We start from the raw sequence: 19384 nt of genomic DNA, 5'->3' as shown, positions 1-19384 counted from the left end.
GCTGCTGCTAGTTTAGGAATGTAGTGAACTATTGGGAATTGGCATTTTACTATATAGACTCACACAGCTTCAGGCAATTACCGTAACACAAACAAGGCAGACATCAGTGCAAATCACAGCTGAACTCCATAACAACATGGCACTGTGGCATTACTGGACCCTATAAATCAACTGTTTACCCAGAGCACCTGCGAGCATTTGATGCCATTAAAGTTAGCATTGAGAAAAGCATATCCATTGTAAGTTAGTGTACAGATAAATAGCGTAGCTTTGAGGAACAAGGTGTATCACACATAATGTTGAAATGGTCACCATGACTTATTATTCTCATTATGGAGGGGAGTGATTTTCCTATTAATATTAATAGATTAAGATACTTAGAAACCAGTCCTTGAAGACGATGCTTGCATGTTAAGATTAAAAAAAGACGTAAATATTTATAAGCATTGGATTCCACACAAATTTAAATGAATCAGTTATTTTAATAACCTTTACACAGTAGTACGATGAATTATTAAGTTTACAAAATGTCGGAAAATAGTGTAAAAAATGCCCCAAGGATATTTTTAGATTGCTCGTTTTTCCTGATGAACAGTTTAAAACTAAAGATTTTACATTTACAGCGAGAAAACAGCAAATCCACACATTTGAGAGGTTGGAGCTATAATTGCTGCTTGATTTAAAAAATAAATAAATAATTAAATACAAAATACAAAAAACAATCACATATTGAAGTTGTTAGTTTTGGGGTTTTCATCCGATCTATTGAACTGACTAATTGTTTCAGTTCTAATCTGGTCAACAGATCAGACTGTGGTTGTACTGGGCAGCTTGCAGGCTGTGTAAGGTTTGGGGGCAATAGCCTTCATCAGAATCTCAGTAAGTACAGATCCTGTTATTTGACAAACCGGCAACAGTATTTTTTTTATGTTTTTGGTGCACTCAGAGAAGATTGCCAGTGGAACACGTATTGTATGATGCTGCATGTTGCACAAATGTGCCCTGCCTGGTGAAACTGTGTTGTTATGCATGGCAGGGAGCAGAAAAAAGAGCACTTACTGTACTTTCCCTTAGCACTAAAAATTGCTAAAAGCCTGGAACACCAACAAACGTGAACAAACAAGTCTTAAAGACGACCTTCTCCCAGAGCATTTACTGTAGTCAAATGAAAATTGGGACAGAGATTGAAATCTTCAGGGCTGGTTTTTCCACAGTGACTTAAAGTAAGTTGACAGTAAGTGTTCGGAGACAGTTGAACGTAACATATGGCTGTGGCAGGTTATGTGAAACCTCTCATGTCCTTCTGTTGCAAACTGATTGCATAGACAACCGGCCAAGATCAAGCATCCAACACTAACTCCACTACCAGGAGCGAAGACTGTTTTCCACAACCTAAGACAGAGTACGACTCAAAGCTTGGTTGGAACATTGGTGAGATTGAAATTAACAGTTGCACATGAGGTAATGAAAGGCTATCCTTGTTCAAACATGGTAGCTTGTTTTGTTTTTAACAGATGTCTTGTACTGGAGTCTGGTTTCTGGCTACAGTGGCAACTATAATTAGAGTAAAAAATTAGTTAAAAATTTTCTGTTTACATAACTCCCTTTTCCCTTTCTCATGATATTTTGACAGCGAGTGCCAACACTCTCCCTCTCCCTCGCTAACTCCTCAGTCTCCCTGTGGTTCAAACTAAAACAATATTATTTTGAGATTAAAAAGAACAGAATAATTCATACAGATACACTTAGGTCATTGTTAGTAAATCCCCACTGATGATATAATAGTGTGGCCAATTGTTGTGGGCAACTTTAACTGATGACATATTGGCATTTTGTTGACCAGTGGTGGAGGAAGTATTTAGAACTTAACTTAGGAACTAAAGTAGTAATACAACAATGAAAAAGTACTACATTACAAGTAAGGGTCCTGCATTCAGAAACTTAATCAAGGAAAAGTACAGAAGTAACATTAAAAGTACTCATAATGTATAAGTGTTATATTGGATATTGTTGGCAGATACAGATATCTGTCCTCACCGAATTACCTCTCAGTGGAATAGAGTTTTCATTTCAACTTTTTTTTACTAGAATGTACGGTAGCCGGGAAACATTTGCTTTGTCAGATTAACTAGCAAACGGCAGAGAGCAAGTGAGCAAACAGCAACTATGATCAAATTAGTAGTAGGGCTTTTAGAGAACTGGTAGGGCAGGTCTGACGTGACATTTGAACTCCGTCAAGTCAGTGGTTCGGAGGAAGCAATGAAAGCAAAAAACATTTGAGTCTCTTACGCAATGAAGCAAGGAGTAACCTGGTTACGGCTTCCTTGGTACTTTAAAGATTGTTTTTCAATCATGTTGTTTTTACTGCACACAGTTTGAGCTCACGTTTGCAGATTTTATTTTCTCCATTTTCCCACTCTAATGAGCTCAGTCACCATGTTAATGAGATTTGACTTCTCTGGCTTCAGTAAATGACAAAGATGAAAAGTGTAAATCCAACCTCAAGGCTTCAACGCATCACCTCGAGCACCTATGTGACAGACTTTACGGCTGTGCTGTCAGCTCAGTCGCTCTTATTGACATTTGCCAAGTAACGTGCTGTAATGTAGCCATCCCGTTTGGTGTTTAACCAGAGTTAACCCATCATGTCACCTATGTTGCAGGTTCGTGGTGGGTGAGAACACTTGAATTATCCTCCGGGGGAATACACCCCGGCTCACTGAGTGACGCATTTGCCCTGACAGTGCGCAACAGTTCTTATGCAAAGCAGACCCACTGGCTATACCACACACAGTGATGTTATATATGCTGGCTTATGCAAATGAATGACCTTTCACAGAACATTTACATCAGGGTGGGAAATTAACTTTTTGATCCAGTAGTCTCTGTGTATTACATGAGCTCCTCAGACTCAGACTTAACACTAAAAGGCAACATTTTCTGATCTTGTGACAGTGTAAATATTTGGAAAGTTAGAATTTTCTTAAGCCATGTTATTAGTCATTCATCTCTAACCAAAGGCATTCTTTCTTTAAGCAATTCACATGGGGAGTGTTGTGCTGTGGAGCAAACTAAAAACCTAATTCTGATCTGTGGACTGATAAACAGTAAATTTATCAAACTCAGTGCCCACTGTTCCTGTTTTCCAAAGATACTTTAGCCGTCATATATTGCGGAGCCTGCGTGACAGCTTGTTCTTAAGCATTGCGTGGCGTCTATGGTGCGTGACGGCTGCGTCTGACATGCGGGCGACGTTCACACTGTGTGTGCCAGCTGCGTGGCTGCTGCTGCCAGCCCTGTTTCCACACACACTTTTTTTTGTATAATGGCCATGAAAAATCAACATTATCATGTCATTTAATTTACAGTGCCATATATATGTAGTTTAAATGTAAATGTGAAGTGTGGTAACCAGAACGCATGTGTAATTTGTTTACCACAGAGAGAGAGAGAGAGAGAGGGCAGCGGCGAGATACTGCCCTTCAACTGGTTCATTTCCGTAAATGTTTTCACAATTAAACTTGTTGAATAAAATATTACTACAGTACTTTCTAATCTGTTAATATGGACACCGAAATAAAAATCAAGACGTTCTGCTGTGCACACGCGACGCAGACACAGCCAGTGTGAAGTAGGTTTGATGATATACGCCTGCTGAGAATAACAAGCTAGCTTCTTAGCTGAAGACCCATAGATGTTGGTGTGTGAAATAGTGCTGTAAAGTATTTTGCACTTCTTGCCGGAGGTGGTAGCTGCTCAACCCAAATTACATAGAGGAAGAACAGTAATTCAGAGCATTGAGTGGGAATGAAAGGGGCACCATTTTCTTTATCACAAGTCAGTGTACCATCAAAATAATTTTGAAGCCGTTATTTTAAGGTAAAATCGTTGCATAATGATGCTTTAATAAGCCTCAAGGTCAACAGGCTTAATTGATGTTAAAGTTGGTGACATTGCCTCTTTGGTGAAATGATCAGAAGACTTTATTTAAGTGCCCAGGAGTCATCCTGGGGAGCCCTATTTATTGTTCTCCAGGGTTATGACCTTTCTTGTCAGAATAATGTGTCCTGAAGTTAAATTACTTGTAGGATGCCTGGTAGGGGTCATAGGAAGGATAAACCCTGATGCATATATTAGGTAGAACAAAGTATCTCTTTATGAGCTCACTTACTGGACATCTACATCGTGATTTCATTACTGCTTTTGGCCAAATGTAATTATCTGTGAGAAAGTCAGAGCTCGACTTTTAATGAATTGCTATTTATTTAAAAAATCTGCCATACATTGCCATCCTGTGTTGGTGTTACTGTGGTGGAAACAAAGGGGTCGACTTTATTCATTTTTTTTCTGTGCATCTGAATTTAAATGTGACCACATTTGCAGTTTGTGTTCTTTAGTACAAATCTTAATGAATTGATTCAATTTGTGTCTTTGCCTTGCATAAGTTCATAATGACTACAATTAAACCAGGACATGAAAGCCAGAGTGACATACTCTCAGCAGTAGCTTGTTTTTTTGGACAGAGTTGAGGTTACCTGTCATCATGCCCAACTGAAGATTTTGGCAACAGAATGCGGAGATGTCAACACAACTCTTATCCAAGTCCCTGTCTCGTTAAGTAGGCATGATGGACTTTTTTCTGTGCTCTTTGCCATAATTTACACTCCTTTGTACATTTGCTAAAATTACCTGTAGTTCTGACTGTTGTTTAGTCTTTAAATATTTTGTTGCAATGTTTTCTTTCTTTTTCTGCCTATGAACAAATCTTTGCCATATTGTTCTTCTCACATCAAAGTCTCAGTTTATTTGAGGGCTGCAAATAACTAAGACAGCAACAATTTCATAAGCGTATAATAAAAAGGTAGCTGCTTCTAAACACACTGGTCCTTTAATTACCGATTAATCTCTCACATATTTCTTTAATTAATGAACTGTTTGTATGTTTTATATGTCTTGAAATCAGGAAAACTCACATTTTTCCAAAGCCCAAAGTGATCAACTGTTGAAAATGAAATAAAACGGCAAATCCTCACATTTTAGAAGCTGGAACCAGACCAAGATCTGAGTAAGACTTTGTACATCATTCCAGCATCTTTGTATTTATATGTGAGAGAGAGAGAGAGAGAGAGGGAAAGAAAGGGAAAGAGAGAGAGAGAAAGAGCAGGAATGATTTTTAAGCTTTTTGAGCTGGGCTAAACAGTTTAGTCAGAATTGGTTTAGATTTATCTTGATTAAATTCCAATGCACAATATTTTGTTGTGAAAAACAGAGCAATACTTCCATGAAAGCATAAATGGTGTGGAATGATCCCACAATTACAACACATCGCGCTCTCATTTCCTCACCGTTACATTCTTGGTTTGACGTTGTCCAAACACAAGCAAATGTGAGTGTACAAGCATAGACAATACTTGAATGAGATCATGGAGAGAGATAAGCTCACGGTGAAACTAGTTTGTTCGGTTTGGCCTGTCGGACAAAGCAATGGCGACTAGGTGAGTTGATGTGGCTGACAAGATACCATGTTGCTTGTTGGTTTTGCTGTTTGGAGAAGTGTGTTGGGGAGGTGTGTCTTGACGTATGGTTTGCCTCGCTGCATGCTCGCCTGCCATAGGCTGCTGACTGGTGAGCTGGGATAGTGAAGCGGAGGGAGGAAATGAGAAGGCACTAGGACCCAGCAGCGAGACAGTGAATAGGCAGGCAGAGTGGGGCTGAGTCACTGCATGTGTCTGAGAGGCAGTCAGAAACAGAGCAGAGCAAGGGAGCAGAGGTGATCTCACACTCATCAGCACAGGATAACACAACCATGATGGGTTGACTTGGGGGGGAGGCGGTTGGAGAGAGGAAGTGTGCATTCGCCACCACTTGCTCAGCTATGGAGACCAACAAAGTTCTTCATTTTGTGCCTTCGGGTAAGTGGATCAAAGCGCTCAGAGCTGCTCCTCAGCTGTGCACGACACAGCGTTCACTGGGAGAACCTAGGGGTTCCCTACCTAGTGAAACCTGAGAACCCCCCTGTGAAAAACATGTGCAGCCCACCTCCACTTCCACTCTGAGGGACGACAGATGTTTGGGTGTGCATGTGTTCTACTGTACATACTTGGTGTCTTTTGTGTTTGCGCTTTCTGTGTACTTAGGCAATCTTCTGTTTGTGACACAAATCCTGTTTGTAATTTTTCAGGGGAGGTGGGTTTGTAAAAGCCCTGTTGTGCTCACAGAAATGCAGATGTTTTTTTTTTTGCATTTTTGTATGACTACGCGTTTGCCGTTCTCTTTCTTCTTTTTTTCTCCTTTTTTTTCTCGTTCTTCTTGTTTATGTCTGGTATGCGACACGAGAGGTTTCTGCGTTGTATTTCTTCCGCTCCGGCACCGAACCTTGAGAAAAGATTGCATTGAAAACCCACCCAGATAAAAGCCAGTATACCTGTGGAGCAGGGACAGCTGGAATGCAGAGGAAGCCTGGGCTCATAATGCACTTTCTCATGTGTTGCACTGACGGGGCTCGTGCAAGTGCGCTTGCTAGACGGAGAGGCATTGAAACAGCGGGAGAAGCAGTGTGTGTGCGTGTGTCTGTGTGCATGTGTTTTTGTGCATGAGAAAACAAAAGATGTGTACATCCATATAACGGTGTGTGTGTGTGTGTGTGTGTGTGTGTGTGTGTGTGTGTGTGTGTGTTTGTGCCTGTTTGAAATGTGTGTGTTTATGTGTGAGATAGAGAAAGAAAGACAGATTAGTGTTGGTGACAGCCACAGGAGAGCAGTGACTTCTCCCCTCACTGAAAGTCCTCAGAGAGACCAGAGCCCATTTGGAGGTGTGATGCGGCTGCCTCCTCACTTTCATTTTGTCTGGGAAGGCAGAGTAGGATACTGCGTCTCAGTATGTGTGTGTGTGATGAGGACATTATGTGGGATAATGCGAGTGCGGGAATACTGTCTGAGCGTGTGTGCGTGCGTGCGTGCGCGTGTGTGTGTGTGTGTGTGTGTGCACGAGCGTGTTTTTGTTTCTAGTACACAACCCTTTGTGTATAGAATGATGTGCGGGCATATATGTGTTTGCGTGCATTTCTGTGTGTATGTATTTGTTCAGTAGTTCAGTCGTGCTCTCCTGAGATGTGTAAGAGTGTGTGCGTGTGTGTGTGTCTGTGCGTGAGCGTCATGCACTGTGCGCACTAACTACATCTCAGAGTGTGTGTCGGGGCGTGATGGACACTGCTGTGTCTCGTCCTCTGAAGAGTAATTTGCATTCATTTGCTTAGTGCTGATTAGAGGCGGAGAGGGCAGGTCTGATCCTTGCAGCAGAACAGTTTGTTTCTGTGAACAGAAAGGTATTCAGAAGGTTTGTTACCAATCACGGGAAAGGTTGAGGTTAGAAAAGGGTCTGAAATGTCTGATCCAGTAATGTCTTATCAAATATCTGGTTTTAAATGCGCATATTAACATTTTGCTGCACGTTAGAACAAAACGACGAAAACATATCTGCAGGAATGTGACGGAGTTATTGATCAACACCAGTGACTCAACAATTACTTTGCCAGAGGATTAGATTTCTCGCTTTCCAAACTCACTTTACTGCCCTCTGGATTTTCAAATAAAGCACAGCGAGCCTTTTTGCGCAGCACCTTTGAGCATACGTAACAGGAACATGTTGTCCATCAGAATGCTCAGCTGAAGCTGCCCATACAGATTACAGAAAATGTGTTTTATTGCTGTTATCTATGAGCATTAGCAAACCCTTATTGCAACATATTGCAAGCAATCTTCCAGATCGTGTCATTATCAGTGGCAACCTGCTGACAGGTGAAGGAGCAGCTGGCGCTGTGGGAGGAGGTCAGGAGAAATGGGATTCACTTTATGGAGCTGTAAATTACCACAGAGCTTCACCATGTGATTACACAATGTAATAATACTGCAGTGAGTTTCTGATCTAACCCTGAGGTGTAGATTCATTACCTTTCAGATTTTGTTTGCTTGCTGTCAAAATGGACAACAACAAATTACTGCAGCTTGTAACACAATGAGTGAAACTATGTCACTGAGGATGAACTGTTTCCTATAATGCTTTCCCTTGGACTGTTGATTCATTAGTAAATGGGTAATATTTCAAATAGGAATCATTTGGTATTATAGTTTATTGACTTTATGGAGTTTTAAGTAGAAACATATTTTTATTAAGTTATCCATATTGATTATTCATTAAATAAATTGTAGTTCAAATCTAAAAAAAAAGCGTTTATTGCAATTTTTGTTTTACAATTTGGTCCATTGTAATACACATTGCTGCATTAAAACTCAAGTTTCATCATGTATAATTATTTCTGTCAATGTCAGAGAGAAATATCCTGATAATTATTTAAACCACGTCACCCAGTCAAAATTTAAAATGTGTAGCATTTCACAAGAAAAAAACTCTATTTAACTAATTTTAAAATAGTTTCTTTATTTAATTGAATAATACTATAATAAATATTGATTAATCAGCAGCTAATTTTCTCAATCCATTAATTGTTCAGTCAATTAAATGACGAACAACTGAAAAATGCCCATCCCAGTTTCCTAAAGCTCAAGGTGACTTCTTGTTTTTCCTCTTGTTGTTTTGTCCAACCAACAGTGCAAAACCCCCAAAACTATCACTGCAGACAATAAAACAGCAAATCCTCACATTTGAGAAGCTGGAATTTGGGAATGTTTGGCATTTCTTTCCTTGAAATGTAACTTTAAGGATTAATCCTTTATCAAACTGGTTGCTGATAAATCTTCTGTCCACCAACTACTCGATTAAATAGTTTTGTAGCGAGCGCTTGCAAGAGCCCATTCTAACTACAAAGTGTTTAAGTAGAAAGACCCAGCTCTGTAAAAACAACTAAATTGTAATAATTGTTAACCAAGCCACTCAAGCCATGTCCTCATTTAAACAGTTCTGATTAAATATCATAATCACAACATAAAACTGAAATCTCCCAGCGTCGTGCTGGCGGGGTGTCAATCTTCAGGTGTGACAGACAGCCTGGTAATCAGTGTTGCAGCCGTGACCTGCAGAGCCAGAAAATATCAGCATGGAGGACACATAGTGGCTGTGTAAATTAGTAGTTCGACCATGTGGAAGTGGAGGTGTGTGTGAGTGAAGATGGATGACGTGTGTGTGTGTGTGTGTGTGTGTGTGTGTGTGTGTGTGTGTGTGTGTGTGTGTGTGTGTGTGTGTGTGTGTGTGTGTCCTGTAGATGTGACAGTGATCTCTGATCAGTATTCACCACTGGCAACAGATCTCAGAAGCTCCAGCCTCTGAGCACAGCCATCTGGGCAGAGGAGAAACACACATCGACACACACATACAAATTATTATACAGTACCACACACACACACACACACAAATACAAATACACACCAGCACTGAAATTTCACAAAAACACATCCATGCAAGACACGACAAGACAGCCACACACGCACTAAGTGTATTCACACATAAGCATTTTTTGAAAATTCACACACACACACACACACACACCCACACACACACACACACACACACACACACACACACTAATTTGCACAGACGCAATAATACACACTCACACCGACTGTTTGTCCATACACACTGCAAGTAATTATATACGCAATTCATTCTATCTATATAATTTGTTGGCTTACACACACAAAACAATTATGTAGATGTGTCAACACAGACACTCATCATGCACAGTTCAAGGAACACAGAATGAAGAAGACCACACTCATTACAATTACAACTCACACACACAGACACATGCACACACACACACACACACGCGCACACACACACACACACACACACACACACACGCACACACACTTTCTCTTGTTTGCCTTTTATATCTGTCTTACTCCATCTTCTTTGGGGTTTTTTTTTTTGTTTGTTTGTTTTTTTGTTTTCGTTCTCCCTCACCAAAGCACAAATTTACATACATACAATGTTTTGGGGGGTATCTGAATCCATAAAATACACAGACACACACAGCCATACTATGGACCGAGGTGCATTTTGGGGATAAAGGTGAAACAGGCAAAAGATTGTGCTTTTGAAGTATTCAAAACAGGGCGACGTTTTGTTAGATACTCAGGCCTGCAGTGCTCAAAGTGTGATGAAAACACTTCCTGTCATGTAGGCAGGCCATGAAGTCAGTGCGGGGCTGGCTCTTGTGATACATTAATCTTTATCATAATCACAATCTATTTAATCAACTGGTGTAGCACAAATGTAGAGCAATTAGTCAATGTGATACATTACTGACAGTTTACTGACAGCTACTGTGTGACATCAGTGAGCACTGCTGTTTATTTACTGTATAGTGAGTTTCTGAATGTCACCCTCTATGTGAAAACTGTCTTTGTGTTTGTGCTGTGGATTGTATCACTTATATTAATTCCTTGTATCACTTAGTATTTCAGCAATAGAGGATTTTCTCACTCTGACATTAATGAGGTGCAATTAGCACACTAACTACTGTTGCTACTAATAGTAGTATAAATAATGATAATAGGATTTCACCCATAACAATATGAATCATTTGGATAACATGTTATGTACTGTACCCTGGCAAACGATAAAGATTGCAAACATTTTGGCTCATTTTTGTGCAGGTAAATGTTGCAAAGTGCTGTGTTCCTCACTGTATTTTTCCCTCGGTAATGCAACTTTTTGGTATTTTGGTGCAACTTTGGTGGCTCATTGTGCACATTGCACCGACGCTCCAGCCTGTTGATTTATCTTTATTAGCTGGAGGTCCACTGCTGTATATTGACACTACTGATGTCCCAAGCAGCAGCCTCCTGGGCTGAAAAATGAAGCCAACGCGGAAGTGCCTGCAGTTTCTTTGAATGGCCACTGGATGCTGATTCCAAAACAAGTTAAACTCCATAAACCTCCCTGTTAAAATGTCCCAACATTGCAACAGAAACAAACATGTTCACAGCCGGGAACAAAGAACGGTTTTGGTCTTTTTCCCACTCCATGACAACTGCCCGGGGAGTGAATTTTTATATAACTCATCCGTTTAAATTATATTAAGGCTTAAAGTTCTGCATAATTAACGGTGTTGCTCCCTTGAGTGACAGGTGGGTGCTGTCACAGGTGGCTGGTTTTAAGAACCAGAATTTATTCGGTCCACCTCAGCTCCGCCCACGCTTCACGTCACTTTTGGATTAGCCGGGAAGAGTCAGGAATGCCAAGATGGCGACGGCCAGAGCCGACCACACTGAGCTTCACAACGGCTCTTCAGAAACCTATGGGTGATGTGTCCTTGATGCAAATTTGAATTTCCCTTTCCAAAAAGGGCGGTCTGGCATCATGTCAGTCCATCGAAAGGAACTCATGAAACAATTGACACCCACCATGAACACACCCACATACAGTCCACTACAATAGATTTTTTCCTCATCTCACCACATTTATAAATTACTCCAGGTGAGCCCTGCACCTCTCGCCATGAAAATACCACATCAAGTGATTTTGGAAAACAAGAACAACAAAATAACAAAACGATTAATTGATGAATTGAAGAAGTTATGCAGATGAATTGCTAATGAAAATACTTGTTAGTATACGATAAACCATGCAGCCCGATCTTTTATTTTTAAGTCAAGTCAAGACCCCAGGCCAACCATTCCTCCTCCTATGTGTTTTTACGTTTAAAGCTCGTGTTATTACAGTTTTACTACTTTTCACAACAAATACTAGAAATTTTTTAAAAGGACCAGAAAGACTGAAAACTGAATTTCAATTTTGATGTATTAACAAGCTTTGCCGTGCTCCCTTCAACATCCTAATTCAATAATTTACGAATGTAAGTGCTGTCAAAACAGTTCACCCACTTTATATATTATTATACTGACATGGAAAAAGCAAATTCTACTACTATATTGTTGGATTGCTCCACAACATCTATATTGTATTTTGGTCACAGTAGGCAGACGCAAGTTCTGTGAAGGGTTTGGGAATTACTAAAATCTATTCTGAATTACACCTAATGTGGAAGTTACAAGCTATTTATGTAGCCTATCCCTATTAGTACCATGTACAGAAATAGTCCTGTAGTTCCAACATGGTATTTAATGTGTTACTTTTGCAAACCTTTTAATTACGCATGTCTTCATTGCTTTATAGCAGCAGTATAAAAAGCATCTATTGTTGTGAGGATGAAAGCAAAACTGTTTTGTCTTCTTTTTCAACGGTCAGATAAAATGGGGTTTAAATAGTAGTGTGCCGCATCCTCGAAGAACAACCAGTAATCATAAATCAAGTAAGACTGAATGTAGTTAGAGCAGTACAGTTATTTCTAGCCCTGATTATAAAGACATAAGTGTCACAGTCATTGACAATTAATGGGGAGGGCCTTTTTATTCACAAAACTGGATGTATAGCTCTTGTTTCTCGACAGTTGTTTTTTTCTAGTCTGCTTTGTTTTTAGCTGCAGATTACATGTTTGAATTTACGAGTATTTAAGCGGTTTTTCAGTGGGTGAAAGTGGAAGATGAGGAACTGATGTTAGGGGCCCTTTAGTGTAGATTTAATCCACTTTATTTTGACTTCACAGAGAGGTCATGTCTTAATCTCACTGAAAGTACAATAGATGCTTTTAACTCAGAAATAAAGTAGATTGTCGGCCGCCATTGTCTCTAGATTTAAAGCAGAGGATCATTCGCCGAGTCAAGCAGAAGCTAGGATAAATGCACACAGACATAATCTCCTACACAGCATATGCACACACACACACACACACACACACACACACAAATGTCCATGCTACTTTTACACACAGAAATGCACATGTTTAGAAAATAAAAAAACACACACAGTGTTGGTGGTCCTCTCTCGTCTTTGGTCATGACAGCTGCTCTGGTTTGCCGTTGTGTAATTAGACTACAGTTTACCACCACCCTCCTAGCATGTGCACACCCATTCACTGCAGACTAAAGCGTACTCTACAGGTTACAGCAAAAGGAAACTGTGCACAGGCGAGGTACGTGTTTCACTTCCTATTTAATATTGCTCTTGTATGGTCTACTAGGGCTGCACAGCGTTTGCAGCACAGAACAATTTGTACTGTGCAGAGCACTTTCTCTATTGCAGTGAATTTAATTTAAAAACCAACAAACAGAACACAACAGAGTGGTAGACATGGCGGTCTGCTGCTCCCCTCCTCTCAATATGTACACCCCCTCCCCAACATAGTAATTATTCCAAGATGTCTTGAGGATGCCCATGTCGATGAATTCCCGAGCCTTGATTGTAAAGCTTCCTTTTCCATGTGACTGAGCAGAAATATCAATGTGCTAAATAGAGTGTGGCAACATGTATAGCAGGTATAATGCAGACTCACGAGGGTGTTAGCACACACACTTTATTATAATCATACTGACACACGCACGGGCACGCAGACATACACACGCACATCTTATTATGTATGACCAGTGCAATTCAAACAAGATGCGTTCTGAACTGCAGAAACTAGTTGCATCACATTGTGCGATGAGTCCTGCAGATATTTTCTCCTTCCCGCTCAGACTGAGGCTATTTATACCAGGCTGCTGTTTTCATACAGCTGTTGAATGCTGGGTTTACATACATGGTATGTATGATCTCAGTCCATAAGACGTGTTTTGCTCTGTGTCTTCACTCTGTGTCTGATGTCCTTTTTGTCCTTGTCGCACGTTGTGATGGTGTAATTTAGATCATTCAGATGCCGCTGCACCAAAATTGCATCCATATTCCAGCATGTTTAGTGTAGTTAATGTGATATGTGCATTTAAGGTCTGTCTGAGTCATATGGTGCTGTACAATAAATGTAAAGGAGTGTGACGTACAAGGACAAAAGGATCTCACCTACAGTGTAAAGAGAAGGCTCAAGACACAGAATGGACAGAAGACTACACAAACCACTCTACACCCAGTGTCAGGTTGAAGATTAAACAAGACGGCTAGCAGTGAGACATACTGTTGGACGATAAGCTGGTAGCCAAGGTTGCTTAATTTACATTCTGACAGTGTGACGTGGGATACAACTAAGCTAAGCATAGAGAGAGCTACTGAACAGGGCAGGGCAGGGCAGGGCACTGACACTGCTGAGGTTAGTGGTTTGAATTTCACCGGGGCCCTGCATACTAACAAGGTATGAATACTCAGCTGAAAGGCTCATTTGTTTAAAACAGCTATTCAATTTATTTTTCATCTCATTTAAAATTCCATGTTCTCTATACGCTACTGGAAGGTGTTGCAATTGAAATGTTAAATTTTACAAAGTGCAGGAACATGCACAATATAAAACAGCCTCACATACGGTGGAAAGGCAGCCTGACAGCTATAACACGTACAGTAGACTAGACTTTGCCGGCATTTTCTCTCCCGCTGCCTCACATCGATTCAGTTGAAACTGTGTCTGTGTAGTTCTGTGAGGGGACACCACAAATGAAAAGCAGGGAGATATGCTGTCGGATGGCGGGCAGGCTGGAGCGGCATACAGTAGATGGCTGTGTGGAGAACAGCAGACTTGAAAGGGAGACGGTGGCCTGGCTTTAATCGAGCCGGAGGAAGAGGGGAATGTGCAAGCAATTAGCAGGAATCCCCTAGCACTGGTGGGGTTTTTTCTCCCCCCCCTCCATCTTCTATGAAAATTGAGGCAGCCAATTTCTTCAGCGAGTGGTTGGTGTATGTGTGTGTGTGTGTGTGTGTAGTGGAACAACACCTTCACTCACTCCCTAGCTCATCTACTGCCTGACTTGCTCACTATGAACACACACACACACACACACACACACACACACACACACACACACACACACACACACACACAGCAGAGCATCCCTGCTGCAGCACCTGAGTATAATCCCATACTTGTGAGTGACTGTTAGAGATTGAGAGAGGACAGAAAGGCAGAAATAAGGAAGATGAGAGAAAAGAGAATGAGAGGGAAAAATATGAAAAATAGAAAATGTGGATGTACAACAAAATGGACGGAGCACAGATGAGAAAAAAGAGGGTGAGAAACTGATGAAGCATCGTGGGTGGAGGGGTTTAAATTGGAGCATGTTCCTGCACTACCTTCAGTCACGATGCCTTGTCTCGCCACGCCGCAGACAGGGCCGGATTCATCTGTGAACTCGCAGTAGCCAGCTCACTATAACTATCAATCCCTCTCAGGTGAAAGGACCGGAGGATTACTGCAGAGCTTTTCAGTCCACAGACCTGACGCCAAGAGACGGATCTAACATTAGTAAAAAAGAAACAGACTGGGAAACAGAAATGCTGCAGGACAGAACCTTTGCACAAATGTAAATTCTCAATTAGAGAATCATTCAGAATGAATTAGAATGAGGGCAAACCTGGAGTATTCATCTTTGTTCTTTGGTTGAGGCCTGTTGCATAGCTGTCTGGCTGTCACAGTATGACATATTCTTGCTTTAGTTCTTGCAGTTGGAGTTGTGGTGTTGTTTAAACTGGCTTGGTCAGGTTTGCCTGTGGCTAACATCCTTTGAAAACTCGGGCTTTGCCGTACCTCAGCCTGAAGCACCTCTGCTTTCTGTCATGTTCTTTGACATATTTGCATATACAAGCGTGAACAAACACCACAAACCTGGTAAAACTCATCTCCTCTTGCAGACAAATTATACGCATTGATATATGAAGGTGCTGGAAATGACGGGAACACACACCCACATACACACATCAACAGCATATGGCTGAGTGAACACACTCACGCTGCCGTCCAGCAACAGCCCAGCCAGAGTCCACCTGCTTGCCAGACAGCTCGCTCATAGCCAGCCTCGTGGTCAAGGCTCTGCAACGTCAGACGCCAGCCCGGGGACACAGCTGTCTGCAGCAGAGCCAGCAGCTCTTCAAACAAACAATCAACCAAAATCAGATTTTAATTTTTAACATTTAGAAAAGAAACCAGTATCTCTTGTGTGGATGTAAATGTAGGATGACTGGCACTGAGTGAACATTTTCAACATCATCAGTGCAGTGTCTGAAATAAAAAAAATGTCATGGATGAAACAGTCAGTGATGAAAACTAGTGCTAGCAGAATGTATCCTGGAGACGGAGACTTCACATTTAATTGTGATATTTTGACATTAAGAGTTTTAATTTTCTTTTTGTCACTTGTCATAATGTGGAGTTACAAACTTAAATGTCCCTACATTCTCTTGTTAACAATGAAGCATGCCTCACTGAAAACATGGGGGACAGCTTGCTGCAAACATGTGGTTCATTATACCCTTGAGTTTGAATAAGGATTTCTACCAATCTGCTTCAAGGAAACTGAAGGACAAAAAGAGATATTTTTTTCCGTCTATGTGACTCATTGTACTTCAAGGTTCTTTGGATAAAAGCATCCATCAAATAATGTGGTGTTTACCTCCGATGCCTGGTTGGAGGACATTACAGGCTTGTTTGGTTTAGTGGAATGGTCTAATTGGCAAAACATATTGATGACCTCCAAGTAGTACTGCTAAGCTCTCAAATACAGTACAGTGTGGCAAATGGATCACACACAGGACTGTAACAACACATGTATTAACACAGCATTATATAACAACTCCACAAAATGTAGTACATTTTCACTTCATCATGTAATAATACCTGCGTTTTGTCACAATCTGCCAAATTTTGTAATAACTTTAGATCATGAAAATTACACTTTTTAATACATTATTACATATTTTTGGTGGCCATGTCAAAAGACCATTGGTTATTACATAATGCACCATATTATTAGTAATAATCTATTACAAAATGCAGGGAAATGTTTTACATATTGTGTTCATTATTATATTATATTGTTATTATATAATGAAGTGAAAGTTTATAGATTTTGTGTTGTGTGATGAAAACCTATAAATAACTGACAGTTATGATAAAATCCCTTTAAAAAGAGCATATAAGAAGGGTTAGTAGTATAAAATATGCTAGAATTAAGAAGGTCCGCATACAATTATTTTCATTTTATTTTCTCGACTAATTGATTATTCATTTAGTTTTAAAAGTGGTCATAAAATGCTGAAAAGTGCCCATCACAAATTAAGTCCTCATATGTCTTTTTTTTTATCCAAACAGTCCACAAACCAAAGATAATCAGTTCAGCATCCCATAAACCAGGAAAAAGTACAATGTTTGGCAATTTTGCGGATTCTCTAATTGATTCTCAAAATATTTATAATTTTCTGAATCAATCAATTAATTGACTAATCATTCCATATGGATCAGTTTATCATCCAGAGAATGTGAGACCTTTAAATGTATTTGAGTGTGTCTTATAAATACATTTTGTCAACTGTAATTTCTTTGTATAATATTGACAACTCTGGTTTGAAATATGGATTAAAAATGCAGGTTCACATCTACAGTAAATGTGTCGCCTCTGGAAAGGTTTATAGAGTGCTGGCTTCTGAAATTGGAATTGGTCGGTCTTTGTCTCAGCTTTTAGTTGCTGTAGTTTAAGATTCAGCATGAATTAACATCATAGACTAAAAGTAAGAAGAGTGCAGGAAGAGGCTTTTAGTGGCAGGTGGAGCTGACAAATAAGTGGCAAATTGCAGTGAACGTGTGAGAATGTGAGTGTGATGAGAGACTAGCAAAGACTTGTCCTGATGGAGCTGGAACCAAAGTGACTGTGACCTTGTGGGGGTTATGATGTGTTTAAGAATCAAGCCAAATCATGTTTCCTTACATATTACATCACCCAAACTCGATTTGGCTTGAAAACACACCTCACTGATGTGGTTGCCTTTGAACAGCTCCTCTGTGGTTGCAGTGTTGCACAAACACTCCCCGTAGACCGCCGCGGTGTTTTCCCACCTGAGCAATCAATCCATCTAGTTTTGGCTGCTTATCTGGGACAAGATTATACAAGAGTCCCCTCACCACCAGCTCCTCAAGAGGCTTTTCCCAGGCCAGCGCCATGTGGATTTTCCCTCACCTGGTGATGGAGAGGATAAGATCTCAAATACAAGCAGTTGCACTTGCACTCCTTCATAAGGAGTCTAGGAGTTCTCTTAGTGATAGGATAATGATCTGAGATACTCGGGAGCTTGCAGTAGAGCAGTGGTAGCTGGCTGCCACCCAAGAAGTTAAGGTGGACATGTAATACCTGCAACAACTTGTGTCTTCATTGTTATTGAACCGGAAACATGAAGCTCACTTTCACGCATTTACAACAATTTATTTTACCTCTGGAGGGTTTAATGAAGGGCTGCAAGTTATGATCATTTTCATTACTGATTAATGTGCTGATGCATTTTTCATTCAGTTGATAAATCATTTGGTCTTGGTTTAGAGAATGCCATCAGTTTTGTTTTGACTTCCTCCCCTTTCTAAATGGATCCTCATGCAATGACAAGCTGCCAGACGTCTGTCTAATAAACATGTTAAGTCCATGTGACTAACGGGTTCAATTTGCTACGAACCAGAATTAATAAATTTTTTACAGAAAGGCATCAAAGTAAACATTTTCAGTATGGTTTAGACCTGGGAAAACAAAATGCGTAGGTGTGCCCTCTCTCCTAACTTTAGGCTCCAGTATGCCCCTGCACCTCTCGGGAAATACCATGCGAACACATACTGTAAATTGCCATTTACAATGTGCGTGTAATTAGCATGCCGACTGAAGTTCTTTAAAATTCCTGTGGAATAAAGTGACAAATAAAGGCCAAATGTGGGCCTGCTGTTTAAAATGTGTATACGAGCAAACCGACCAGCCCAGAGCAGAGCATCGGGAGGAATTCCCTCTCCGCCTGGGCTCTCTCAACGACCACAGCTCCAGAGAGGACGGGTGCCAAGAAAGCCTGTGGGTACAATTAGCCAACAAAAGGCCCGGCCTCCTCCTCGGTGCTGGCCCAGCCTTCGTAGATTCCCCTACAAACTCAGCAGGGGCACCTTTTAATCTCTTGCCCTCTTCACTTCTCAGCCTCACCTTTCCCTTAAATTCCAGGCTTTATCCCTCCTGGGGGTTCTGGCATCTGTTTTGCATGTACCTGCAGCGCACTGCCCCGCAATAGATCACCCTGCATGGGGAGGAAGGTTGGCTCACTTTCAAACTGGCTGGTTTATATACACACCAAGGGTCGTATAAGTTGACTTCCTGTTGTCTTGGAGCATTTAAATACACATCAAAACGTGTTTTTTTTTAAAAATGCCATTAAGGCAGAGTCTGTACTGGGTTAGAGTAATGAGTGATTCTTACCAATAAAGTTATCCACAACTGCTTGTAGAATGTATAAGGTCCTTCGCTTTCAGTTGATCAAAATACCTTAAGCCATCAAACAGCAGCAGGAATGTTGTATTACATCTGCAGTCTTTAAGCAACACACTGCGTAATTAAACAAAGGTCAAACAGCATGAGTACCTACTTTAAAAAAT

At 40.6% G+C, this 19384-nt stretch overlaps 1 protein-coding gene across 4 annotated transcripts in view; it reads left to right on the top strand.

Moving 5' to 3' along the window:
• The window catches only part of slc4a11 (solute carrier family 4 member 11), a 104014-nt gene that overhangs the window by 16058 nt on the left and 68572 nt on the right, over nt 1–19384 (top strand). The window contains exon 1 of one of the 4 annotated variants that reach the window (XM_051381669.1): nt 5698–5912. The exons of 2 other annotated variants lie outside the window; for them this stretch is intronic. Coding sequence is in view for 1 of the 2 variants with exons in the window: in XM_051381650.1 (XP_051237610.1) it covers nt 5876–5912 (37 nt within the window). In the remaining variant the exon portion in view is untranslated. Of the gene's footprint in view, nt 1–5697; nt 5913–19384 lie in introns of those variants that run through there. One more of the 4 variants, XM_051381650.1, reaches the window with a different exon arrangement.

This window comes from Dicentrarchus labrax, unplaced genomic scaffold, assembly GCF_905237075.1.
Source record: "Dicentrarchus labrax unplaced genomic scaffold, dlabrax2021, whole genome shotgun sequence".
Classification (NCBI taxonomy): Eukaryota; Metazoa; Chordata; class Actinopteri; family Moronidae; genus Dicentrarchus; species Dicentrarchus labrax.
Note: the sequence above shows the minus strand (reverse complement) of the source record. Positions and strands in the feature narration are given on the sequence as shown.